The sequence below is a fragment of the Lichenostomus cassidix genome, chromosome 10 (assembly GCF_008360975.1).
Source record: "Lichenostomus cassidix isolate B80296 chromosome 10, HeHo_3.0, whole genome shotgun sequence".
NCBI lineage: Eukaryota > Metazoa > Chordata > Aves > Passeriformes > Meliphagidae > Lichenostomus > Lichenostomus cassidix.
Window position 1 is genome coordinate 18,119,211 of NC_139491.1, and position 26,647 is coordinate 18,145,857.

Sequence of the window (26,647 nt, forward strand, 5' to 3'; positions counted from 1 at the left end):
TTTGCAGAGATGCTTCAGGAGTACAGCCAGGGGTGGGTAACAGCAGCTTTGGGACTGAGCCACTGATCTGGGTCTGTGTGGATGCCAGGAACTGGCTTTGCTCCCCCAAAAGTGCCCGGTGCCAAGGGATCTGTGGAGATTAGCTCAGTTGGTTGGAGCATGGTGCTAATAACAGCAAGCTTTGATCCCTGCATGGGCCATTCACTGAACAGTTGGATTCGATGATCCTCGTGGGTCGCTTCCAACTCAGAATATTCTGGGATTCTGTGACATCCTGCTTCACCCGGAGCGGGCGGTGCCTCCGGAGCCACCCCTCGCACCCCACGTCGGGCTCTTTCCCCGCTCCTCCCTTGCCTCGCCCGGCGGGAACAAGGCTGCTTTCAGAGCGGGTGGGTGGGTGTCGAGGGCCTCTAGCCCTTTAAGAGGGAAAATTTGGTTTGTAATCTGAGTGAATTTCTCCTTTCTGACAGGCGGGAGAAGTTACAGGTCCCTCCCTCGCTCCGCTTTATTAAATATAGTAGTAGCAGGAGCCCTCGCCTGGAAGCAGGCGCCGGCCGAGGTTTTGCCGTCCCGGAGCCCTGGCCGCCTCTCCAGCCCCGGGGGACACGATGGGTGCCCGAGGTGGCATCGCCACGGTGCTGCTGCTGCTGCTGGCCGGCCACCCCCAGCCCCTCAGCGCGGGACCCCCGGCCGGAGGTGAGTCCTGTCCCCCCAGCCCACCCGAGAGCGGAGCGGTGGGGAATCCTGCGGGACACGGCTCAGGGCTGGGCTGGGGAGCCAGCGAGGAGCGGTGCGGACACGGGTGACCCATGGGTGCAGGCTGTCCCTCCCCGGGGTGCGGGGGGCTTGTCGCCGAGCTGGCACGAGCACGGAGCTGCGCTTTTGGGGCAGGGCGTCTGGGGAAAGCCGAGGGTGGGAGAGAGGCGGCTCGCCCACCGCGGCTCGGGGTGGCCACGAGGGGGTGGCTGCCTGGCCGTGTGCTTTCCGCGGGGCACACGCGGATGTGCTGCTGCGTGGGATGGGGCTCGGAGCAGCCGCGGGGCTTTGGTCGGCGCCAGGGGCAGCCGGCGGGAGAAAGGCACTGTCGCTGCCCCGCCAAGCCCGGCGCCGTGGGGAGGGAGCACGCCAGCCCTCCCTGCCCATGTTTGGCCTTGCCACAGGAGCTGTCTGCGAGGGCAGCCCCTCTTCACCCCAGGAGCGGGGGCTCGGCGGGAAGGGAGCCGGAGCGTTTGCAGGGTGTGTGCCAGCTCCCGGCGCTGCTCCGGCCGGCTGCCTGGTGGCCTGGGGCTAGGGGCGAGGGGCTCAGCTCTCCCATCGGCACAGCCCCAGAGGGGTGACAGGGCACAGGGACCAGCTGGGGCCGAGGGTCCCCGCCATGGTGCCCCAGAGCTGGCTGCTGCACAGGGTCAGAGCTGGGCACAGCAGTTACTGCAGGATGGAGTGGGGGATTCATACCGTTTTCCCCATGAAGCAGCCAGGTTTGCCCACCCAGTTCTTGGCATGGACATGTGCCCAGCCTCAACATCCTGACAGCCATCCCGCAGCCCTGATCCCTCCCTGCTCCCTCTCCTACCCCGCCATGCTCAGAGCTGCCATGGTCTGAGCCTCAGCAGGCACGATGGGTCTGGACAGGGGTCTCAGTCCACTGGGACAGGTCTGACCCTCCAAGCTGGGAGGGATCTGATCTCCAACCTGTGCCTGGGATCTGACAGCACTGCACTGTGTCAGCAGCATCTGCAGCTTCCAAAGTGAAGGGAATTAAAAAAGCAGTTTTATGTCCCTAACTCACCCCAAAAATAATGTATCATTTCACTGAGCAGTTTCTCTTCCCCAAACTTCCCCCCAAGGACCAGGACTCTGACCAGTAGTGAAGCAGGAGCTTGCTCCTAGCAGTTCCCAAAGGAATCACTGAAAAACTTCCAGTCTTTTGCTCCCCAGCCATCTTCCACATCCCAGCCTGTGTCAGTGCAAGGAGGAGGAGGATGCCAGAGCCCAGCCTTGCAGCCCTCAGCACCTGCAGGGCTGTTGTTGGTCTCTTGTTGTCCCTGTTCCCTCCCAGAGAGCAGGTGGCCTCTGGGACATGCTCCTTTCCTTACCTCAGGCCTTGTTCTTTCTATTTTTTGTCATGCGCCAAAATAGGAGGGTGCCTGGCAAGCTGAGTGGAAAAAAATCCCTTTTGTTAATGAACAGAGTGGTCTTCTTCCTTCCAGCCCTGACCTTTCCATCCCGGGATGGGATTTCCCCACATGGATTCGTTGCTTGTGTGGTGTCCAGGATGAGTCCCAGGGCTGCCCTGACAGTCCCAAACCCTTTCATGGTGAATGGGCTGGAGCAACCCCAAAAAAGAGCCCATGGCTTTCACTGACACCTGCCAGCACCCCACAACTCCCCCCAGGTAACTCCCCCCAGGCTGGGACACAGCTCTGTGGATCAATAGGTGTCTTCCTGGCATTGACACACAGGGTTGGGGAAGAAAAGGGGCTTTACACCCATTTTCTGGTGCTGGGAACTATTTCTGCCCTGGGCTGAAACAGATGTGCCAGCTGTGACCCTGGGTCTGGGCAGCAGCTTCTCATAAGCCCCCTGCATTTGAGAACATCCCTGTTGAGAGCAGCAGAACTCATTCCAGGTGTTCCCACGGGTTGCCCACCATGGGACATCCCTGTGTCTCCATCAGGGACAGCCACAAGCAGCATGCTGAGCACAGGGCTGAGGACAGACTGGGTTTTTGGGGTGAAGCCTGTGTTTTGTGTTCCCTCCAAGCCCACATTCAGGAACCCGGGGCTTCCTGCCCAGCCCCACATGGGAAGAGTCATCATGCACTTCATCAAATATGGGATTATATCAAAAAGAAAAAACCACTCATAAAACTTGTCCTCTTGACATCAGAGTGTGAAGCTTCAGTAAACTGTTTTTCAACAGCCTGGCTCCCCTCTGGTTCCCAGTGAGGTCACCAGCAGGCAGGGCTCCCCCTTCCCCAAAATCCCTGTTACTGGAGGTTTGGAATGAGGGGAGAAGAGGATGTGTAGGCTCCCTGTGAGCACCCCAAAATTTCAGCAAGTGGGTGCCCTAAATGTGACCTTGCCCAGGGCTTGGTTGGATCCCCAGAATCCATGATGGGGATCGTGGGGAGGGGAGTGGGAAACAGGCTTGTCCAGGATACCTGCCCATGGATAGGGAGCAGTGTCTGCCCTGGGGTGTCCATCCAGGATCCGTCCTGCCTTCTCCAGGTTTCTCAGCTCCATGGAGCCACTTTTCATCCACTTTTGGAAATCTGACTGATTTATTCAAACTTTCTTTTTTATGATCGTGCCACATGTTCTAAGGTCATAGCTCAAAGCAGCTGGAAAAGTTTCTAGCTGATGGGAAAGAACAGGAAAAATGCTGAAAAGGGGGGAGAACACAAACTGGTATCGTGGGAATCGGGGAGGAATATTCTTGTCTCACTCTTATATTTAGCAACAGAGGGCTGCGGGCAAATATATAATAAGCGCATTCCTGCAGGATCGCAGGACAGGGTTAAGCTCACCCCGAGGAGCTCACGTCAGGTTGAAGGCTGGACAGGAACAGGGCCTGGGAGGCGGGAGGATAACAGTCTGCGTGCCTAAATAAAGCTCAAAGCACAGACTGTTCGCAACAGGCGTTGGCCCAGCCCAGCCTCGGCTCCCCGGGGCTGCTCCCGTGGCCCTTTCCAGGTGCTGGGTTCGGCTTGTCTCCTTTTTGGGAAGCCAGTGCTAGCATCACCGCCAGCCTGCAGCTGGGAGACTCCTAGAAACTCCTCACTCATCTCTGTGCACTTCCCAGTTCCCACCTGGGCATCCCAGGTTTGCCACCAGCCACTTCACCGCACAGTATCTGCAAACCCCCTGGAGACACAGAGGAAGGAAGGTGTCCATCAGAGCTCCCTCATTCCCATCAGAGCAGGAAAAGGGAGGTCGAGTTTTTATGTTATATTGGCCAATATAACAGAATATTGATATATATTGTTCGATGAGGATAATTTCTTTTCTGTTATATTGATAGAATATAGATATATTCTATAAAATATATTCTAAATATATTCTGTAAAGTCAGAAAACCTTTCGCAAGCAGAGCCCAGAGTCAGGGCAACTTTGGATTCTGCAAAGCCGGGCTAAAATCCAGAGGAGCAGGGCTGCTGTGGCTCTTCCCAACCCCAGGATAGGGATGATGCAGGTTTGCTGCCTGATTTGTCACCTATTAGCAGCCGTTTATCCTCAGGACAGACCAAACAGGGCTTCCCAGCTGGCATCAGGGTGGGGTGGAAGATGTTTATGCCCTGAGCTATGTACCCGAGAGGGTGATAAATTCCCATTTTCCATCTTTCCTCCCCGGGGTGTGTCGCCCATTGCGCACGGCTCCGGGCGATACCTCTGGGAGCTGCCCAGTGCCCAAGGGCTGCGCTTGGCTGCCTGACAGCCGGACAGAAAACGGCCGGTGGCAGACGGAAAGCGTCCCGGAGAAGGGAGGGTGACTGCCAAAAATTGCTGGGAGTGGAGAAAGTCATGGGGCAAGCAGCATGGTTTTGAGGTGGCCGGGCCCATCACGTGCCGCCCAGACGAGGAGACAGAAAAGCAACATTCATCCGTCACCGTGACTCACTGGCTGGGGATGGAGCTGCTGTGAGCAGTGAGTCAGCTTGGGACGGCCCCGTGAATCCCTGCTGGTGCTTTTGCCCAAATCTTGGCTTTCTAGAAGTTGTTTTTCCTCTTTGCTGCAGGCAGGCGAGGCAAGGGAGGGTTTGGAGTCACCAATTGCCTGTGGTGCCATCGCCAGCCATGTTAATGGATTCTCCCCATCCTCTACCATCTCTTTCAGCCCAGCCGGCAGAAAGACGGGCAGGCAGCAGGAATCTCCTATTCCCTTTCCCAGCCCTCCTTCAGCAGGGCTTCAAGGCCTTCAGCATCCCATCCCACAGACATTTCTGAGCCCACCAGGGTCATTTCCTCTGGGAGCTGGGGAGAAGAGAGGGAAGTCTTGGCTCGAGGTAGATGTGGCTGAGAAAGCCCGGCAGCCCTGGGAGGGGATGTGAGCACCAGCTTCCACACCCCCACAGCCCCACCGCCAGCCATGCGTCCCCCCGCGCTAGAAATAGAAAAGGCATTTATTTTCTCTACAAACATCACCCCGGAGGGTGTTTCTCATGCATGGAAAAGTCAGGGGATAGCAGGAGTGGGGTGGGAGAGGCAGGGCAGGGAGGGAGACCTCCGGAAGGATGGGGGAACAAGGAGAGGAGAGGGCAGAGATTTCAGCTCTAGAAAGAGGGGTAAAAAGCCAAAATACTCATTTTCTTTGCAGACAGTTTAGCACATCAACCCCAGAGGTGTAAAAAGTATCCTCTCTTTCCCTCTTCCACACTGCAAAACCCCATCTCTGTCTGTGGAGACACTTTTCTCTGCCCCTCACAGCACTCAGTATCACCAAAACCCCATCCTGGCCATGGCCCTTGCTGCCCTGTGGGGTGCAGCGTGCTGTGGGTGCTGCACTACCAGCACAACCAAAGCTGAATCGCCCCAATTTACACCTCAACTGCACATTTTGACATCTCCTTCCCAATCCCTGGGCACTGGGTGCTGCAATTAAGGCTAGCAGGTATCTTCTGGCAAGGTTTCAAGGCTCCCGCTCGTGCCCATTCTTCCCCCACAATTTTGGCTGATAACTCCCCCAGCCTGGCACGTCAGGAGCCACTTGACACCAGCGAGGCTGGGAAACATCAGCGCCGGGCGGCTGGAGACAGGCTCCTCTCCAGCGGCGGCCGCCGGGCTGTTTGTTGACACCAGGCAAGGATCTCTCCGGTAACATCAGCCATTCCAGGCATGTCTGTGAGCATCCCCTGGCCTGGCTCCTGAATCCCCCCGCCAGCTCCTTCCCCTCACTGGGTCTGGGGATGAGCTTAGGAACAGGTACTGGCTCTGTTGGGCAGGCAGGGCTGGGATTCAGGGATCTGCAGGTGGGATGTGCACCCAGGTGCCTCACTTCCCAAAACCCTAGACTCCAGCCCAGGCTTCCTCCAAGGTCCTCGTGCTCCTCCAGCACGGGGCTGGCTGGGATTGTCCCTCATATGCCACCACATGCCCTCCTGCAGCTCTGCAAGCTCTTCCCTCACCGGGTTGGAAGCAGTTGAGGTAGGGAACGCTGCGGGAATGAGTGCCAGGATGGGCAGGGTGGAGCTGGAAAACCTGCCAGCCAGTGAGACAGGGGAAGAGGGCTGGGGAGAGAGAAGAAGAAAGAAAAAATAGAACAAAACCCGACTTAGAATGGTTTGGAAACCACGTCCTCTGGGGCTGATACAATATTTCCAGGCCAACTTCTCCTGGCAGCGGGAGCCTGAGTGAGCCTGAGTCACGCTGCAGGGGACGGCACAAAAGCCCCATTGAGCCTCCCGCTTTCCCAAATCCTCCCACTTTCTCCCCCTGCCTCACTTCCCAGGGCAAACACTCCAAATACTGCTTCCAGCTTGGGCTTATTCATTAAGTCCCTCCGGAATCATTGAGCCACACATCATTAAAAGCTCTTTATCCTTGTTCCTGCCCACGCCAGGCTTTGGGGGTGCTCAGTCCAGGGGCACATCCCCCCAGCTCTTCCCAAAAGCACTGTGACCTTTGTGGGGGGTTCCAGGCTGCCTCCCAGCTCCTTGCCTTCCCCTCCATGGCTCTGCATCTGGCTGAGAAGGAGAGCTCAGGAAATACCATCAGCTTTAGGGCTGTGCTTGAATCATCGTAAAACCACGCTGGATAAGTGACAGAGCTCTGGAGCTCCAGCCAAGCCTCCTGGACCCCACTTTATAGCCTCCAACGATCACAGCTCCTAATGCTGCTCTGTAAGGACGGGGAAGGCAGGCAGGAGCAGGCACAGGCGCTGGGCAGGGGGTTGGGGGCTGGCAGGACCCGGGAGGGTACAGCTAGCCCCCTCCCAGGCAGCGCAGAATTAGCAGGGGGCATGTTTTCGTGTTTTCCCCGACCCCAGCATCCGTGGGCTGTAAAAAGGCTGTTTTTTCCCCAAAGCTGTCAGGCAGGAGGCTGGGGAAGGCAAGCGGAGAGCAGCTGGCTGGGGAACGGGGGAGAGGAACTGAATGAATAAACACTGGAGGAGGGGATCAAAGCAGCGTGGTGCAGCCAGAGGTAGAGGCCACCGGGGTGATATGGGGGCAAAGCAAAGCACCCCTGCCCGGGACTCTCCTCCCACACCCAAAACAAGGGTGATGGCACTTCGGGTGGTCGGCAGGCCTGTGAAGGTGGTTTGCCGTGGCTTTGCTGGTGGTTTCTTGGGTGCTGCTTTCCAGCAATCTCTGCTGGCCAGCACTCCTGGAAAGCGCCGGCCCCGGCCCCCGGGAGCCCCGCCATGAGGGAGGGCCAGATGGAGGGTGGGAGGCCAGAACTGGAGCACTCGTTCCCATTCCGGGGCTGAAAAAGCACGCACAGCCCTGGCTCAGTATGTGGGAGCAGCAGCCACTGGAATCACTGGGAGTGGGGATAAAGAGAAAATGTCCCCTTCTGTGCCAGGAGCTATCAGAGCAGAGATGGATCTGTGCCCATGACACTCCATCCTGAAAATCTCCAGACAGAACCCGAGCTTTCCTGGGGCAGGCACGAGGGGACTGTGGTGTAATCCCAAGGTCCCCACTGGGTTTGAATGCCACTGCTGCAGACTAAACCCAGCTCATCTCCATTGTGCTGGGATTTCCTCCTTGTGGAGACCCAAATGGGTGCTCAGCTCAGGTCTCAGGGCATATCTGAAGGCAGCAGCCCCCCATTTGTCCCCCTGGCACCCCCTCCTCCCAGCAAAGCCCCAGCCAAAGCCGAGGGCTGCTGTGTTTGCCTTAACCTCCTCGCAAGCTGCTCATTTCCTTCCCCAGCCATAAATAAAACCACGCCGTAAAACGAAGGGAATGTGGAACATAAAGAAGCCTTTCTGCAAAAGCCCATTGGATCCCTTCCTCCCGCAGCTCCTCCACCCTGCGTGGGGACAGGGGCACAGCCCAGCCCCAGCTCTGGGGAGCTGCAGGTCCCATCAGGCATGACAGAGCCAGGCTGGGGACTAGGGAGCCTGAGCCCCAGGACCACCCATGGTGTCGGCAGGAGGCTGATTCTGCCCACTCTGCCTGTGCTGGGAGTGGGGTGGGAGCCTTATGCACACACTACAGGGGCAACAGGAGGGGATCAAGCTGCTGAGCAGCATCCCCAGGGCTGGGCAGCTGTCCCCAAGCCCCTCCAGTGCTTGCATCCCCCTGAACCCCTCTGATGTTCACATCACCCCAGCCACTCTGATGCTGGCATTGCCTTGAACCCCTCCAGTATTTTTACCCCCTGAACCCTTCCCATGTTCACATGCCCCTGAATCCCTCCAGTGTTCACATCACCCAGCCCCTGCAGCATTAGCACAGCAGGTGGGTGCAGCACAATGTGGCTGGTGATGGGCGACCTCACTACCTTAGAAGTTATTTAAATAAAAGAAACCAACCCTAAACAGCTCAGAGGGCCCCAAAACCAGCTCCTGAGGCTGCGGAAAAGGAACGCAGCAGGCTGCCCGTGGGGCGGTCCAGCAGCACCCCAGCAACAGGCAAAGCACCGGCACAGGGACCTCTTGTTGGCACAGGGTGGCGGGCAGGAAGGAGGGCAGCCGGCGGGCTGGGCTGCACCAGTGGCCGCACAAGCCCGGGGCTGTTCGGGCAACAAGGAGCTTTCACTCCCCGGCTGTTTTTCCACCGTTGGAAAACCGGTGTGGCCGGGGTGGGAAGCGGCTGCAGACACAGGGAGCCTTTCAGGGGGGCGCGTGTTTCTGCACGGGGCTCTCCTGGCACCCGCTCCGGTCATGAAAAAGCTGCTTTAATGAATTCCAGTCCCCTCCCTGCAAACATAGCCGGCCACGGTCCTGGCCCCCACCTGCCCCACCGCAGCCTGAATGGAGCCTTGTTGAGCATCCAGCCCCTCCCCGGCTCCACACCCCTATCCCTAGGCAGGGTTTGCTCCATTCCTTCCTCCTCAACCCCAGCATCCTCCTGTGGTCAGAGCAATGGGAGTCCCTGCAGCGCCTCGGGAACTCCATTGTACCCCAAACACGTCATTGCACCTCCTGCACACCCCAAAATGTGGCTGACTGTCCTGCGGCAGGGCTGGAGATGCCCCACGCTGGGGTAGGAGCCTGGGGGCAGGGCAGCATCCATCCACCAGCTCACATGCCCTCCCACATGCTCAGGAGATTTCTCTCTGCTCCAAAAACCCTTCGTGGCCAGTGCTGGTTCTCTCTGAAAACACTGACACTGAGCTTTTCGGGTGCTTCCCTTTGCTTGGACCTGGAGTTGGCTCCTTCATCCTCTTACGTGCTGGGAAGGAGGTGGGAGAAGCTTTTGTGCTGAGATGTTAAAACACAGAGGAGAGCCCCAACTAGCCCTGCCGAGCCCCAAGCACTCTGTGAGACCCCAGCTCAGAGCCCCTTGAGCAGATGGGGATCCCCTCAGGCTCTGCTCCCCCAGCCAGAAAATTCCCTGTACACCAAAAAAACAGCAACTGGAGAGGCCAAAACAGCCGTGTTTTCAGCAGGAGGAGCAGGGGAAGAGGGCCAAGGCGTCCCAGAGCCGGCGCGTGGCCGGCGGCTGGGGCGGTGCTGGGGCAGTGCTGGGGCAGTGCTGGGGCAGTCTTGGCTCTCACAGGGCTCTTGCTTGTTTGTCGGCCCCAGGAGCAGCCCAGCACACCCGGGGCCTTGCTCCCAGACCCTTTCTTAGAGCTTTTGGCTCATGTCCTTGTTCTCTTCAAGGCAAAAAAACCCCCCAAACCCAAGTGACACTGCAGTCTATAATCTGCTGGCTGCTGGCTGGCTGCTTGGAAACTCTGACAGAGGCTCCTCTTGCCTCGTCAACGCCTTTCAATCGGCTTGGCAAGGCAGGGATGGTGATTTCCTGTGGGACGCAGCAAGTTGGGAATGTCAATTGTTTTTATCCGGGGCGAGTGGGACATCTAGGTTGTCCGCTCCAACCCATGGCCAGGATGTGGGGACCTGTTGTTCCCCATGACAGGAGAGAAGGGGCCACCTGGGGCATCTGCATCTAGGAATGAGGCTCGGCTTGGGGCACAACACCCCTGTGGCATGATCATGGCATCCTTACATCACTTGGGATAGGTGCTTTTGGGGCATGGGAACTCATCCTCATAGGGTGATCCCAGGATCCTCACCTGAGCCTGCCCACAGATGAAGGAGGTCCCTGCTTGCTCCAAGTGATGGACCAGGATGGGGCACTCTGTCCTATGCAGGCTCCTCCAGAGCAAAATGCATTTGAAAAAAACAAATCCATGTTTTCTGCATCTTCTCCAAAGTGGAGGACAAGGAAGAGCAGAGACAGAGGTGAGAAGCTGCAGGTCCCTTGTGAAAGTGAAATGTCACAGGCTGAGTGGTGTTCACACCCTGGCTGGGCTGAGGAGGAGAGCAGCCCTGAAATAAAACAGGCATTTGGGAAGAAAAACAGCAGTAATTCACATTGCTCTGCTGCTGGAGAAAAATCCCAGCACCTCCTGGATCCAGGCAAGAGTCCCTCCTCCTCCTCAACAAACAGCACCACTCCCCTGGGCATCTGCACCTCTGGGAGCTTTTTATTAGTAGTATTTTATGAGAGAAGAAGAAAAACATTTCTGGCAGTTTTGGAAGAGTAGAGGCAGGACAAAATGTGCTGGCTTCAGGAGCTGGTGCCCCTTGGCACACTGGAAAACAGGCTGGTCTTGCTGGAGCAGCCCCAAACCATCATCCCCATCACCCACAGCGAGACACTGCCCAGCCCCTGGGCAGGCATGGGAGCTACTGGTGGGTCCAGCCCAGCCAAGCTTTCCCTCCCCATGCGAGCAGCCTCTCGGTACCCATCTGAAAAACACATTTTTTGAATTAGGGGAAGCCACAATTAAAATGTAGCAAAATCCCCGTGGGAGCTGGAGCATGGAGCATGCACAGGGAAGCTTGACGGGAGCCAGCACATAATGTACATGGATGTCTCCAGGGAGCAGATGTGCACACACGTGTGGTTGTGCAAGGAGGGTCAGGAAAACTCCCATTTTCCACTGTGCCACGTCACTCCTGCTCACCAAACTCCAGGACAAGGCAGTGCTGAGAGCCCCAGCACCCACCACCCCTGGCCACGGGGCAAGGCTGGTTTTGCTGGGACCACGGGAAGGAGGGAGCAGGTCAGGGAAGGACAGAGTCCTGCAAAGAACAGCATAGCTCCTCTGAGTCACTGGCTGGGCCGAAGAGGACAAGGAAGCCAAAGTGCCCCATGCCAGCAGCAGGCATGAGGGCCAGGGAATGAGCAGGCACCCTGACAGCCTTGCCCTGGGCTGGGCAAAGGGCTCGGTGTTACAGCAAAGGCCAGATATTTCCATGGTGCCATTTCCTCCCTGTCCTGAGTGGGTGGGGTGACAGGGTGACAACACCCACGTCATCCTCCCAGACCACAAGGGAAAACTGAGGCACTCTTTTCTGCTGCCAGTGGCAGGAAATGATTTTTTGTGGTGTCCTGGACAAGGAGGTCTCCCCATTCCCAAGGGCTCAGAAGAGCATCCCCCATGCAGGGCACTGCAGGGCTCAGCTCTGAAGAAAATGTGAAAATCTAGAACTGAGTGCTCCAACTCTGTCCCTGCCAGGCCAACCCTTGTTATCACCCACAGATGGTCTTCTTCCAAATGCCTCAGTGACTGTGGCTTTCACTTGCTGTACCACCCGGTGAGCAAAGCCTGCCTTGCCCATTCCTACCCTGGTCATCCCCAAAGAAATTTGGGCAAGAGGAAAATGCAAATAGGGAAGCAGCTGTAAGAGTAGATATGGGTGTTTATACCCAGATCTTGCTCTGAAGAAGGTTGGTTTCACTCCAGCATCCAACATTCACGCCTGCCTCCTCCAAAAGAGATCAGGGTCTGGGACCCTGAAAGCCAAATTTCTATCCTTGTTTGCCCATGGCACCTCAGCAAGACAGATCTGGAATTCCAAACCCAAGTGTAGGTCAACAACTGAGTGGATCTGCTAAGTGCTTTAGTAAAGCATAACAGGAAAACTTCACACATATAAACTCCAGCAGAGCCTGTGACTACATATGGACTGAAAACGTGCATTTCCCCCTCTCATCCCTGACATATCCTCCCCAAACATTTCCAGCTTACAGGACTGGAGCGTTTATGCTCAAGCACAGAGTTTTGCCACAGGCTGAGCTGGAGCCAAGCAGGATGGGTGGCTGCACGCCACAGCCACACACATTTAACATGTGTGAGATGCACACGCATGCATTGAGTCAGCTAAAAAATAAAAGCGCTCTAAAATTAAGCCTTGCCGCTCCCTGTACTCTTAATCCTGTCCTCTCCTGCCTCTGCCCTGTGACACAGTCTGTCATTTCATGTCCACATGCCATTGTGCTGAGTCCTCCAGGGCTGATGTATACTGGGTGTTGAACACGTTCCAGCTGCATCTCCAGGCACCCGCTTTGAGCCGAGGTTTCCATACGCTGTCACATCCACATATGGATCACTGGCACTCACATTCATTCCTCCAGCACTGCGGAGAAACACCATTTCTTTAACCAGAGGGTGGTGAGGCCCTGGCACAGGTTGCCCAGAGAAGCTGTGGCTGCCCCATCTCTGGAATTGTCCAAGGCCAGGCTGGACAGGGCTTGGAGCAACCTGGTTTAGTGAAAGGCATCTCTGACTATAGCAGATAGTTGGACTACATGAGTTTTAAGGTTCCTTCCAACCTTCTAGGATTCCTCTAGGTGAATCAGAAAAGCAGACTCCCCCAAGGGTCCTTTTAGGCTGCTGGGCTACAGCAACCTGTCAGAGGGCAAACAAGGGAAGGGCTGATGGATGGGCTGGGGAGGCTCCATAATCACAGCACCCACCCAGACAGGGCTTGCAGGAGGTGTCCTTCCCTGCCTGACCTTTCTCCCTTTTCTCCCCAGCCTCTTTCTTCGGGGACAGCTTTGTGGAGATGCCGCTGGCAGACGCCTCGCGCACGGTGCGGCTCCATCTGCAGCTTTTCACCAGCCAGGGCAATGGGCTGCTCTTCCTGGCTGCTGGCCAGCCCGACCACCTCCTGCTCCAGCTGAAAGCTGGCAGCCTGCAGGTCAGCACCCCGGCACCCCAACCCCCTCCCTGGGCTGAGGTGTCTGTGTCGTGGCTTCATCCAGTGCGAGGATGAAGGGGCAGCCCAGCTGCCAGGACCCCTGATGAGGGGGGGATGCTGAGAGTGCAAGAGGAGAGTGGACACAGTCTTGGAAGATTTGGTTAAATACAGAGAAATAGGCTCCATCTAGGGAAGCTCCTCACCCACTGCCTGGGTGATGCTGGGGGTAGTCATGGGGACACCCATATACTGTCTCCCCGTGTGCATTGGGTGGTCAGACACTGGGCACAGCACCCTCAGGTGTGAGGAGGTGAGACAAGAGGATCCAGGGAAAGAAGAGCTGGGACATGGAAAGCAATCAAGAGAGAGAAATAAAATTCTGTGTTGTGGTTATGGTATTGGCATCCACCGTGAAGGAAAAGAGCAGGGAGTGTCCAAGGCACACATCCTGCCTCTCCTGAAGCCTGGGCTGGGCTACCAACCACACTAAACCAAAGCAGGAGTGCAAGCGAGCTGCTGGCCAGAGGTGTCCCTAATTCAGACCATGTGTCCCACCAGCTAACCCTCTACTTAGGCAGGCTCCAGGCTGCTGCCCGCGGGGAGCAAAGCCTGCTATTTCCCCTGCCAGTTCCCAGGGAAAGGGTTGGAAGCAGCCCAGGTTGCAGGAATGGAGGGCAATGGGCAAGACAGAGCAGGGAAGGAGGAGCCAGCATCTGGCAGGGCTGCTCTGTGAGGGGAAAGGAAAGGCCTGGTTGTGGGACTGGGAGATGGAAAGCCCCAGCCCTGAGACTGGGGTTTGCTGAGAATGAGTGAAAAAGGAGAGAAATTAAGAGAGCAGGACAAAGAGGGCAGGTCCATGGGGAGGATGAAGGAGGAGAACATCCAGAGGTAGGAGAAGTGAACAGAGGGACCAACCCCCTTGTGAGCACCTGGGTATGGGTCCATGCTTCAGCAGGTTTTTCTGGAAGGTGGAGAGGTCTCACTTGAGCTGAGGATTTTGTGTCTTTCCCTGCAGGCCAGGCTGCAGTTGGGCTCAGAGGAGGTGACCTTGCAGTCGCCAGCAGGCCTGCAGCTCAATAACTTGGCAGTGCACGACGTGGAGCTGCTGGTGGAAGATGGCAGGATGACACTGACCATCGATGGCCTCTTCAACAGCTCCGCAGACATTGCAGGGCCAGCAAGAGAGCTGGACATCCAGTTTGGCCTCTATGCTGGTGGGACAGGCAGCCTGGACCTGCCGTACCTTGCTGAGGCCAGCCCTCCCTTCAGGGGTTGTCTTCACCTGGTGACATTCAATGGCCTGGATGTCCTCTCCCGTCTGTCTGCTGATGGCAGGTCCAAGACCTTCCACCATGTCCAGGAAGGGTGCAGCACACAGTTCTCTGCAGAGCCCGAGGAACCATTTGGGTTCCCGGGGCCACACTCCTACATTGCTTTTCCCACATGGGATGCGAGGCAGGAAGCAACCATCGAGTTTGTGATAACGACGAGCATCACCCAGGCACCCCTCATCTACCACGCAGGGCTGGAGAATGACTTCTTCTACCTGGAGATCTCCAACGGGCGCCTGCGAGGGTTTGTGGAGAAGGGGAACGGCGTCATCGTCCTGCACAACAACGTCTTCATCAGCGACGAGCAGCAGCACTACGTCAAAGTCCACACGGACATCCACAAGTTTGAGATACTGATAGATTACTACGCCTCATCCACGTCAAACCGGGGCATCAACAACTACCTGGACCTTCAGGGAAACCTCTTCATTGGAGGTATGGATGAAAAAGCTTTGCAAAGGCTGAGGGAGCATCATCTTTCTTTCATCTCATTGTGGACCATGACCAACCACTCCTTTGTGGGCTGCTTGGAGGACCTGCGGATAAACCAGCAGAGGAGGAGCCTGCAGGACGCCGTGATCACAAAGGACATCACAGCAGGCTGTGGGAAGCAGGACCACTACTGGGACTATGAGGAGGTGTATGAGCAGGATGAGGCATCCACCTCCCCACCTCCGAATGTCTGGTCAGCAGCACCAGGCCTGGTGGTGGAACCGTGCCGGCCTGACAGCAGCTTCCCACCTGCCTTTGCCAACATCAGCAGGCTGCTGCACGTCAGCCCCCTCATCGTCTCCGAAGGGGGCATGGCCTACCTGGAGTGGAAACATGCCCAGCCAACAGTAGACTTGAGCCTGGCCAACATCCGTCAGTCCCAAATCCTCTTCAGCATCACCAATGATCCCAGGCACGGCCAGCTGGAGCTGGACATTCCCGGGTCCAGGAGCAGAAGGAAGTTCACCTTGTTGGACATTGTGAATCGGAAAGTCAGATACATCCACGATGGCTCCGAGGGGCCCATGGACCAGCTGATGCTGGAGGTGACAGTGACCACCCAGCAAGGGGTCCCAGAGTGCCTGCGGCAGGGACAGGTGTACCTGCTGCCCATCATGATCAACCCTGTCAATGATGCCCCACAGGTGATCTTTCCCCGTGGGAACCACATGACAATCCTGAAGCACACACGGAAACACCTGACCACTGACATCCTGCAGGTCCTGGATGACGACTCATCCTGCGATGACCTCGAATTCCAGCTGCATGGTCAGCAGATGGAGGAGGGTTATGTGGAGTTAGACTTCCACCCTGGAGTGCCCATTGAAGAGTTCTCTTGCAGGGACCTGGAAGCTGGCAATGTAGTCTACGTGCACCAGGGCGGGACAAACTTACAGCTCGCCTTGCAGGTGAGCGATGGCACGGTCCCGAGCCCCATTGCCACGCTGAGGATCCTCGCCATTGACCCCGACATCCGCCTGCTCAATAACACCGGCCTCTCTGTCTCCCAAGGAGGGGCTGCACACATCACCACAGCCAACCTGTCAGTGGGGACAAATGCTGCGGAACAACGGGTCTCCATCCTGTACGTCCTCACGGAGCCCCTGAAGTATGGTGAGGTCCAGAAGCAAGGGAGCATGGGAGGGGAATGGAAAAAAGTTGAGTCCTTTCACCAACAAGACCTGGAGCAAGGGCGCATCCAGTATTTTAGCACAGACCCAGAGCACTGGCTGGAAGATGGCATGGAGGAGGTGAGATTCAAGGTTCAGGTGGGGCAGAAGGTCTTGCCAAACAACACTTTCCGCATAAGGATTAAAAGAGCCACCATTAAGATGAAGACCATGGCTCCCCTCCAGATGAAGAATAAGCGGCACAGAAATATCACCAGCAAGGAGCTGGAAGCAATGTTGGAAGATCCAAACTCTACCCCGGTTCCCTTCCACTACATAATCATCCAGGCTCCCAAAAAGGGAAACCTAGAGCTGCTTGGCAACAGGCTGACTGAAGGGTTTGGATTTACCCAAGAGGACCTGCAGGGAAACCACCTGAGCTACGGAGTGACCATCAGGAATTCCCAGCAAGCTGAGGACTCCTTCCAATTCCGTGTCCACGCTGGTGAGCAGCACTCACCTGTCTATACCTACACAATCAGCATCGGTGGGGACCCCGATGCACCAACTTTGACCAATGTGCTCCTGACCGTGCCGGAAGGTGGACAGGCCATCATCTCCAAGGATCACTTGTTTGTGCAGAGCATGAACAGCATGGACTATGTCTATGAGGTGATTGAGGGGCCAGCACATGGGAGGCTGGCCTGGGCTGCGTCCCACGGCTGGTCCTCCAGAGAGGAGATCACGGAGTTCACCAACGATGACATCCTCCAGCGCCGGCTGCTGTACCAGCACGATGACTCTGAGACACTGGAGGATGACATCCCCTTCGTAGCCATCAGGCAGGGTGAGGGCAGCACCGAGCCTGAGGCTGAGGAAGTGAGAGGTGTTTTCAGGGTCTCCATCCAGCCTGTCAATGACCACAGCCCTGTCCGGGCAGTGAACAGAGTCTTCAACGTGGTGCGCAATGGGCAGCACCTGCTGACCACTGATGACATTGCCTTCACTGACAAGGACTCTGGCTTCTCCGATGCGCAGCTGGTGCTGGCCAGGAAGGACATCTTATTTGGCAGCATCGTGTCTGTCGATGACAGAAGCCACCAGGTCTATCGGTTCACACAGGATGACTTGAGGAAGAAGAAAATCCTCTTTGTCCATTCTGGCGCTGACCGGGGCTGGATCCAGCTACAGGTCTCAGATGGCCTCCACCAAACCACAGCCCTCCTGGAGGTGCAGGCATCAGACCCCTACATCAAAATAGTCAACAACACTGGTCTGGTCATCCACCAGGGCACCCGAGGGAGCATTGACTCCTCTGTCCTCAGCCTGGAGACCAACATGGACATCAGGTCAGATGAAGAAATACGGTTCCTGATAACCACACCCCCAAGGTGGGGGACCGTGCTGAGAGGGGAGCAGCCAGTCATGGCCTTCTCCCAGAGGGACCTGCTGGCAGGAGAGATCTCCTACCACCACAATGGGAGCCGGAACAGCCGGGATGAACTCCAGTTCACTGTAGAAGCAAATGAGGTGGCAGTGGAGGACACGCTGGCCATCAGCGTGTTCTTGGACACCCATCCCAGCCCCCTGAGCGTAGTCAACCACAAGGAGATCTATGTTTTCCAGGGGGAAGCAGCTGGGCTCAAGGAGGAGGACTTACTGGTGAGTATCCCCTTCTCTAGTCATTCCCCATGCCTGCATAAATTCCCTGGCCACCAAACCAGGACAGGCACCCATGGGACCCCATTTTACCCCCACCTGCTCATAGCCAAGGCCTTGTGCGCTTGTCAGGTTTTTCCCAGGGGCAGAGGGGTTCAGGTACAGCCTCAGTAAGGTGGTTCTTGCAGTTCATCCCACAGCAAAGCTTTGAGGGATTGATTGCATAGCAGGTGGGCTGTGGGGCAGCCCAGCCTCAGGTACCAGCCCTTCCACTCATGTCTCGTCTCCCCCACACTCACAGGTGACTCACGAAGAGATCCCTCCCCAAGACATAGTCTACCTGGTGCGCAGCCCCCCAGCCTCTGGCTTCCTGGCAATGCTTCAGCACAGCCAGGATGTGAACGAGCAGCCCAGCCTGGACCCCATCCAGTCCTTCACCCAGGAGGACATCAACAGCGGCAGAGTCCTCTACCTCCACTCCAAGCCCAGCGAGGAGCGTGACCGGTTTGTCCTGGACATCACAGCCCGTGGTGCAGACCCTCTGGAGGGGGTAGTAGTCAGCCTGATTGTGCTCCCCATCGCCGTCCCCTTGGACATCCACAACATCACGGTGCCGGGAGGTGGCTCTGCTACCCTCTCCTCGGGCATCCTCCACATTCCCAACACCTACTACCCAGCTCTGGGCATGGAGTTCAGGGTGCTCGAGCCCCCCCGGTTCGGCACCCTCCTGAACAGCCAGCGGCCTGAGCAGGGCGGGCTGCACAGCTTCACCTGGAGCGAGGTATAGCACCCATGGGTGTCACCTGCCCACCACGCTGCTTTCCTGAAGGACTGGGGAGAGCCCAGGGGTGGTCTCCACGCTGGGAAGCTGGGAAGGGCTGCAGGGGTTTCTCCCCATCAGAAGGGATGGAGGTGTTAGGGGCGGTGGGTTTGCTCTGCAGCCCCTGGGCATGCAGGGTGGGGATGCAGGCAGAGCACCCACGCTGGGCTTCATGTCTGCTTCCCACAGAGCTCCCACTCCTGTCTTGTGGATCCACCCAGCAGGGTTGCCCCTGAGCGAGTGGTGGGTTGCCAGCATGCTCCCAGGATGGTGCAGGGTCCCCTCTCCAGAGAGGCTGGTGGCTTGTGTCCTCCCTGGAGGATCACTGGCCCCTCGCCCCGCAGGTGGAGAATCAGCAGATCCAGTACAGGCAGGATGGTCCCCGATCCCTCACTGACAGCTTCACCATCCTGGCCAACGCCTCCGAGGTATCCCGACAGAGCCAGCCCAGGACCCTCTTCATCACCATCCTGCCCCGCAGCACCAAGGGGCCGCGGCTGAAGGTCAACGCCGGTTTGCAGGTAAGCGGGACCGCGCTGCACTCCGCTCACTCACCTCGGGAGCTGCGGCTAAGCGGAGCCGGGCTGCCGCCCAGAGGCGGGCGGTGGGGAATGGGAAAGGAGGAGGACTTTCCCGACTGGGCGAGGCTCTGGAGGAGGCGGAGAACGAGCTGTCCTCGCCCCCATCCCGTCCCGTCCCGCCCCGCCGCCGATGCGGGGATCGGCCGCGAGATGGGAGCATCGCCCCGCTCTCCCGGCGCGCCCGGCGCTGCCACGGCGGCAGCAGCGCCTCCGCAACCCTGCTCCCGGGATAATCCCTGGCAGCTCCGAGAGCAGTTGCCCACGTTTCACCAGCACGGGCTGGAATTACTCAATCATCTGGGCAGCTTTCACGCGTCTCCTTGTGCCCATGGCAGAAAAAGGCAGAAGCAAAGAGGTCTCACCTGCTGCTGAACTCCCATCTTCTGCTCCCAACACCACCCTGTCCCATTAGAGGTCACTAATGCAAAATTCCAGCAAAGAATTTATTGGAAAACATGCAAGCATAATCATGTCCGTGTCCCCCCGCCCCTCCCCATGTACTTTCACTATCCCAGGATTTCCCAGGGATACTCGGGAAATTATCTGGCTGGCGGCAGAAGAGCAACCTGCTCCATAAGGATGATCACACACTTGCTTTGGGAAGGGTTCTGGGAGCCTGAGCTCTGGAGAGGATGCCCAAGGGGGAGGGGCAGCCCTGCCTAGCCCCAGAGACAGCCATTTTGGGGGATACCAGTGAAGTTTGGGAGGTACTCCCAGTCCCAGCTCTGTGCCTGTCCCAGTTTCCCCCCTCCAGCCCAGGAAGCTTCTCAGCAAATCCCTTTCCTAGATCTGCCTCACCTGAGCCAAAATTCAGGGAGAAGTTAACCCCTCAGCTGCTGATCCCATGCCAGTCCCTTTTCCCCACTCCGGACACAGTGGAAGTATGGCCTTTCCTCCCTCCCAGTCATCATGCTGAGAAAAAGGGTGAAAAGACAGAAAAAGCTCCTGAATAAACTCTGAGGCAGCAATTTGTCAGCCCTTCCGTGGGAATCCCTCTGCACCCTAGGAAGAGTAACCACAGCTGCCCAGAGGAGCTCTGGAGCTGGGAAAGGCTTCCTTCCCCCAACGGGAATGATGGGAGAGGCCTGGCCCTGCTGTGTTTGTGTTCTGGTGAGGGATGACTTCAGTGTTTAAAGGTCAGGCCAGGCCCGGGAGAGAGATTGCACAAAGGTTTCCGGGGATGCCGAGTCCTTGCAGGGCTGGGAGACAACAGGAGTGGTCTAGACCCCAAAGTGGAGCCCCTTGGGAAGAAGCAGCAGTTTTTGGGTTGGATCTGAAGGAAGGATGGCTGGATGCCACCAAGAGAGAGTGTTCCACGGCCTCCCCAGAGCACACGGCCACGCTCCCGGCACTGTTCCGCCACCTCCCCGCATGCCCTCCCTGAGAGCAGAGGCGACACGGAGGCTGAGCAAACACAATAAGCCGAGCAAGCGAGCGCAGGAGCCAGGCGGAAGGCTTTAATAATTCAGGGAGGACGAGGAGCATGAAGAAGTGGGTCAGCTCCCGTGGCGCAGGCTCTGGGCGGGGAGCAAAGCTACTCCAGCCACTCTGACTGTCCCTTCCCAATGGACAGCGATGCCCTGCAGCTGCCAGTCCCCCCTGCTTTGCCCACAGGGAGTTTTCCTTGGCTCCAAGCCCTCAGTGTGATTGCAACTCCAACTGCTGTGGGTGCTGGGGAGAGGAAGCAGCTCAAAAAACTCAGTGCACGCACAGTGAAGCTCCTGCCCCGGCTGTATGTCCAGCAGCACTTCCCCCACCCTGTCTCTCCAAAGCCCTGTTTTCCAGCCTGCCTCTGCCATCCCGTGGGGACTGCAGAGGGATTTAATTTCTCTGTCGGCACCCACACCCACTCAAGCAATGTTTTGGGTTAGGCCAGCTGAAAACAGAAAAGAGCTCATCCAGCGGAGCGCCTCCTCCAGCGCCTGCCTGGGTGTTGTCTTGCAGATTCCCAAGACGCAGATTTCCAAGATCCCAGCCTCATGATGCTGTGGGGTTGTTGTGCATGTCTCCCTGCATGCACATCCCACTCCTCCACCCCATGTGAGCCATGGCACGGCTCCATCCATGCACCCCATGATTTCAGGGCATCCTGAGGGCAAAGGGCAGCTCTGGGCTGTGTGGGCAGAACCTGTTTGGCAGCACGAGATTCATCCCTGTGGTCTGCCAAGATCGAGATAATGGCACAGGGTTATGAGTGGGGAAAATTGTTGCCTCCAGCTGGAGATGGGGTAGCAGCCAGGGCTTTGGTGTAGCAATGTTCCCGGGGGGAGGGTAGGCACCACTGGATGGGAGGAAGTGGTCTTGGGAAGTTCCACAGTGGCTCTGAACTCAGCCACATACTTGTCATTCCTGGAGGGTTTGCTGGGACAGCAGGCCTTGCTGCAGCCTTGTGAGGGGGTGGTGGGGAACAGGGACAGGAGCAGGAGCGAGGAGAAACACCCAGCCAAGAGGAGATGGGGCTGCATGTGGCCATTGTGTACCCAGCAGCAGCTTGTGCCCCCCACTAAAACCCCTTGCCTTGCAAAGCAAGGTCGCAAAGGCACAGCCCCTGCCCCAGGGCACCGTGCCCTCTTCCATTTCCAGGAATTGGGGAAACTGAGGCACCCTTGCCTCCGGCACACAGAGGCACAGACCCAGCTGTGTGGCACGTGCTGGCAAACACGGCAGTGGTGATGCAGGGCTGGGAAGAGGCCAGATGATGGAGGCGTCACCCGGGATGCAGACAAGGCGCCCTTGTTGGGCTGGGATGTGCTCTGGCACCCAGCAGAGTGGTCTGAGCTGGGATGGGAAAAAGGGGAGAGGTGCCAGGGGTATCCCCGGGGGATTACAGCCTCTCCCTATCCCCCAGCTGCGGGAAGGTGCCACGGCTGTTCTCAGCCCCCACATCCTGAGTGCCGAGGACGAGGACTCCCCAGCAGAAGAGGTGACCTATTCCATCCAGCCCCCAGCCAACGGGAAGGTTGTGCTGAGGTCAGCACCCGGCGCTGAGGTCCGGAGGTTCACCCAGGCCCAGATAGACAATGGCCTCATCCTCTTCATTCACCAAGGTAGGGCAGGACTGAGGTGCCCCAGGCACCCTGCACCACCCCAGGGTGATGGGGACTTTGTGCCACCAAGGTGGGTGCTAACCCCATCGCACAGCACCTGGTCCAAACCTGAAAGGGTTAATGGGGAGCTGCATCTCCTCTGCCCCCCACAGATGCCTAGGTCTGTGCTTTCCACAGGACCCCTGGATGGTGGCTTTGCCTTCGATCTGTGGGATGGCGAGAACCTATCTCCTGGGCACTTCTTCCTCATCAGGGCCCAGAGAGAGCCCATCATCAGCCTGGCCAGAAAGCAGAGCCTCACCATCTGCCCAGGTGGGTTCCAGCATGGTCCCCATTCTCCCAGTTCAAACGGGGCCCCCTTGGACCTGCTAGCCTTGCCCAAGCGCTGCTGAGATGCCCCTGGCAGAGGCTGTGGGTGGGTGGCAAGGTGACTGGTTGAAATCCATACTGGATGTGTTTTCCAGGTGCCCTGCAGCCCATCACCAGCCAGAATCTGCAGGCAGTGAGCAACAGCCCTGCCAGCTCCACCACTCTGTACTACAGCATCGAGCAAGCCCCACGCCTGGGCAGGCTGATCACCTCCCAGGGAGAGGAAATCAGGAACTTCACCCAAGCCCAGGTAAGATTTCACCTTCTCTAGCCCCTCAGAACCCCAAGCACAGCCCTTCATCACCCTACACCACAGCATGGGGGTCCCAGTCTGACCCCACTGCTGCCACAGGCACCTGATCCCAGGCAGGAGGCAATGCAAGGTTCCAGCCGTGCCGTGACTTTCCCAGCTCTGCCAACAGCTGCTAAGAGGGATTAAGAACTGCTGCCCCAGCCTTGGATTTAGCACTGGGGGAGGCTGAGGGAGCTATAATCCCTTTTCCTAGGCCATCTCCCTGCTGCAGAGCCAGCCAGGCTGGCTGCGGAAGGGAAGAACCAAGCATGTTGTTTTCACTCCTGCTCTAAGAAGTCTTTTCCTGTGAGACCAAATTTTGCAGGGCACAGCAAAGGTCTTATTTTATTCCATCACTCAAAACCACATAAGTTTACCCTCCCTGGAAGCTCTTCTGTGCTGTGCTCACTCTTGGAAGATGCTGAGCAAGCTCAGCCTTTCCTCTGAGCCTCAGTTCCCCCAGTTGCTGGGAGAAATATCATGAAGTCAACAGAATGGTTTGGGTTGGAAGGGACATTAAAGGTCATCTAGTTCCAATCCCCTACCATGGACAGGCACACCTTCCACTAGACCAGATTGCTCCAAACTCATCCAACCTGACCTTGGACACTTCAGGAATGGGGTAGCCACAACTTCACATCTTGGCAGAGAGACACCATGAGCTCTTTATGGTGGCTACTGTGCCATAGCTTGTGATAATCCCCATTTCTTACCTAAGTAGTGTTTGGTTACTCCATCTTAGAGCCAAGATAGGAGCTCATCAAAGATTTTTTTAATTTTTAGGTGGACAGCAAGCTGATTTTCTACCAGCACGAGATGCCAGACAAGCCCTTCTGGCTGGTCCAAGATGCCATCCGCTTCCGTGTGGTCACTCCCACGACCATCTCAGATTCCTTCATCCTCCTCGTCCTGATCTCCTTCGAGGAAAAGTGTCCCCAGCGCTTGACTCAGCTATGGAAAAATGCAGGTAAGGGTGGAGTGCAGAAACATGGGACAAACCAGCTCTTCAGGAGGGCTTGTTTGTCTGAAGAAGACACCACTGTGTTGTTTTCCATGGTTGATATATTACACCAAACATCTAAAACTGCATCCAATTTTTCCATCATCACATCAACCTCTCACCAACTTCCCAAAGCTGATTCTGATGCCTTTTCTCCCCAGGTCTCCAGCTTGCAATGGCTCAGCAGGCTGAGATTGACACTTCAGTGTTGGATGCCTCCAACCTCCTGAGCCAAATCCTGGTCCCTGAGAGGGCTGGATATGATGTTGTTTTCCTGGTGACAGAGCAACCAGCTCATGGACGGCTCTTGGTGGCCAATGTGCCTCTGGATCAGTCACGGCCATTCTTCCTGCAGTCAGACCTGGCAGCGAGGCGTTTGGTGTACGCCCACAGTGGGGACAGCATCTCCAAAGACCATTTCAGTTTTAGGGCTTGGCTCCAGCCCCAGGAGCAGCGCTCTGTCCGTCCTCCACAGGACGGGGTGGTCATCTCTGAAGCATTCAACATAACAGTGACCGGCAGCACCAAGTCACCGCAGGTGGTGAAGCGGCGAGAAGTGCTGCAGGTCCCACCAGGCTCTGTGGTCACCTTGTCACAGGAGTACCTGGATGTGGCAGACCCACTGGTGTCCCCAGGGGAGATGGTGTACAGCGTCCTCCAGAGACCTCTTGCTGGCCACCTGGCCAGCACACACAACCCACGGGAGCCCATCAGCCACTTCACCCAAGCGGATGTCAACGCTGGCCATGTGGTGTTCGTTGCCACCGGGAGCCGTGCCTCAGGCTCCTTAGCCCTGAGCCTTTCCAGTGGCCACCACCCACCCATCCAGACCTCACTGGAGATCGCGGTGCTGCCTGCCGTGAGCACCAGTGCCAGCCCGACACTGCTGGAGGTGCCCCAAGACCTGAACAGGGCCCCTGTGTCCCACCATCACCTGCTGGGTGCTGCACCACGAGGGGCAGGTAATGTGCTGTACAGGATCATCAGGGACCCCAGGTTTGGCCAGGTGCAGGTCAACCAAAAGCCATCACGGGGCTTCTCACAGAAGCAGCTGGACCGCAGGGAAGTGACATTCACCTTCAGTGACCTGACGTCACCTAAGGATGACTTCCAGTTTGTTGCCATGTCACGGGCAGGAAACAGGACCGGGGTGGTGAACGTGACTGTCCGTGCTGCGGTGAAGACCCGAGCGGGCAGCCTGTGGCCCCGGGGCACCACAGCCCTCCTGGACACCAGTGTCCTCGATGCCAGTGAGCTGGCCAACCGCACCAAGAGCGTCCCAGTCTTCAAGGTCCGCAGGGCACCCCGTGCCAGCCGTCTCGTGAGGGTATCCAGGGACCCAGGACAACCCACCTCCCCGATTGAAACCTTCAGCCAGAGTGAGCTGGAGCAAGGGCTGGTGGGGCTGGAGCTGCTGGATGCAGGAGACACCCAACAACCCCTGCAGAGTGACAGCTTCATCTTTGAGCTGGTGGCAGCCGGTGTGCCACCAGCACTGGCATCCCTGGAGTACAGCATCGAGCCCTACAATGCCTCAAAATCCTATGGTGTGACCCTGCTCACAGCCCTGCTGACACCTTCACCCCCAGAGCCCCACGGCACGGCGCGGAGCAACCCCAACGCCAGCGAGCTGAGCATGACCCCCAGTGCCACCATTAGCCCCAGCCCTGGGGCAGGAGGCACCTTCCTCAGCTTCATTGAGGCCAACATGTTCAGCATCATCATCCCCATCTGCCTCATCCTGCTCCTGCTGGCCCTCATCCTGCCCCTGCTCTTCTACCTGCACAAGCGCAACAAGACGGGCAAGCACCATGTCCAGGGCACTCCCGCCTCCAAGGCCAAGAACGGGGCTGTGCCAGACCATGAGACCTTCCGGAGGACAGACCCCAGCCAAAGCATCCCCCTAACGACTGTCACCTCAGATGGCAAGGGCACGGGTCCCCCGCCCCCGGGCATGGGCTCTGGGGCACCGCCAGACCCCGAGCTCCTCCAGTACTGCCGGACTTCCAACCCCCCGCTGAAAAACAACCAGTACTGGGTGTGAAGGGCTCAGGTGTGGTGGCACAAGACCACCTGAGGGTCCAGCCCCTCCTGCAGCACTACCAGCCACCTCCTCCTGGCTCTCCTCCTCCTCCCTGGGAGCTGGCATCCCACAGATGCAGGAGGGCCCTGGGGATACAGGGGCTGCTGCTCCAGCCCACCTGGCAGCCCCACATTTTCTTTGGGCAGGGGAGGGGGGCACTGCATAAGCAATTGGGGGCAGGCAAAATTCCTGAGAATCGCTGAAAAACGCTGACTTTGGGTGCTCATTTGGGCCACCTGATGGTGGCCACAGTGCTGGGGGGACCTGATGACACTGGTCCCCACAGAGCCACCCAGGCTGGTCCAGTGGTGGCTCCTCCACTGTCGCCACAGGGGTGCTTTTCACAGCTCTTGGCGGGAGGGAGGATGAGGAGCGGCTTGCGCTGAGTCAGGCTAGGGATGAAGCTGCCCAAATCCCCCAGGGCTAGGCGGGCTGAGACACTGGAGCAGAGGCTCGGAAAAAACTCTGTGGCCAATGCCAGGGGAATTTAGGAGTCCCCACCCACTTGGAAAAATATCCACCTCGCTCTTTCTCTATTTGCAGTGTGCTGCATCAAGCCGATTGCACCGAGCCCTGGGGGGGTTGCACAACAGGTAGGATGCCCTTGGCAGGGAGGGACGGCTGGAGTTCACCTGGGCAGTGTGAAACCAGAGAGAAGAGCAGAGAAGCAGAGCCAGCACGGTTTTCCACTGTATGCTCCAGTATGGCAGAAGTAAACAGAATAAAGTGCCTTTTCCGAGGTGCATCACTGTTTTCCTAA

The 26,647-nt window shown here is 57.5% G+C and overlaps 1 protein-coding gene across 3 annotated transcripts; it reads left to right on the top strand.

The window, feature by feature from the left end:
- Positions 1 to 280: 280 nt before the first annotated feature.
- CSPG4 (chondroitin sulfate proteoglycan 4) lies at positions 281 to 26,647 on the top strand. Of its 3 annotated transcripts, XM_085070978.1 has the most exons (11): positions 281 to 389; positions 471 to 696; positions 12,941 to 13,104; positions 14,120 to 17,698; positions 17,997 to 18,476; positions 18,860 to 19,036; positions 21,945 to 22,143; positions 22,321 to 22,455; positions 22,608 to 22,762; positions 23,588 to 23,771; positions 23,966 to 26,647. In XM_085070978.1, exons 2-11 carry the CDS (start codon positions 609 to 611, stop codon positions 25,846 to 25,848), a joined length of 7,044 nt encoding a protein of 2,347 aa, XP_084927104.1. In that variant the 5' UTR covers positions 281 to 389; positions 471 to 608; the 3' UTR covers positions 25,849 to 26,647. The 3 variants fall into 3 exon arrangements, with proteins under 3 accessions (XP_084927104.1, XP_084927103.1, XP_084927105.1); XM_085070977.1 differs by having other exon boundaries at positions 363 to 696; XM_085070979.1 differs by lacking the exons at positions 281 to 389; positions 471 to 696 and adding an exon at positions 4,079 to 4,647.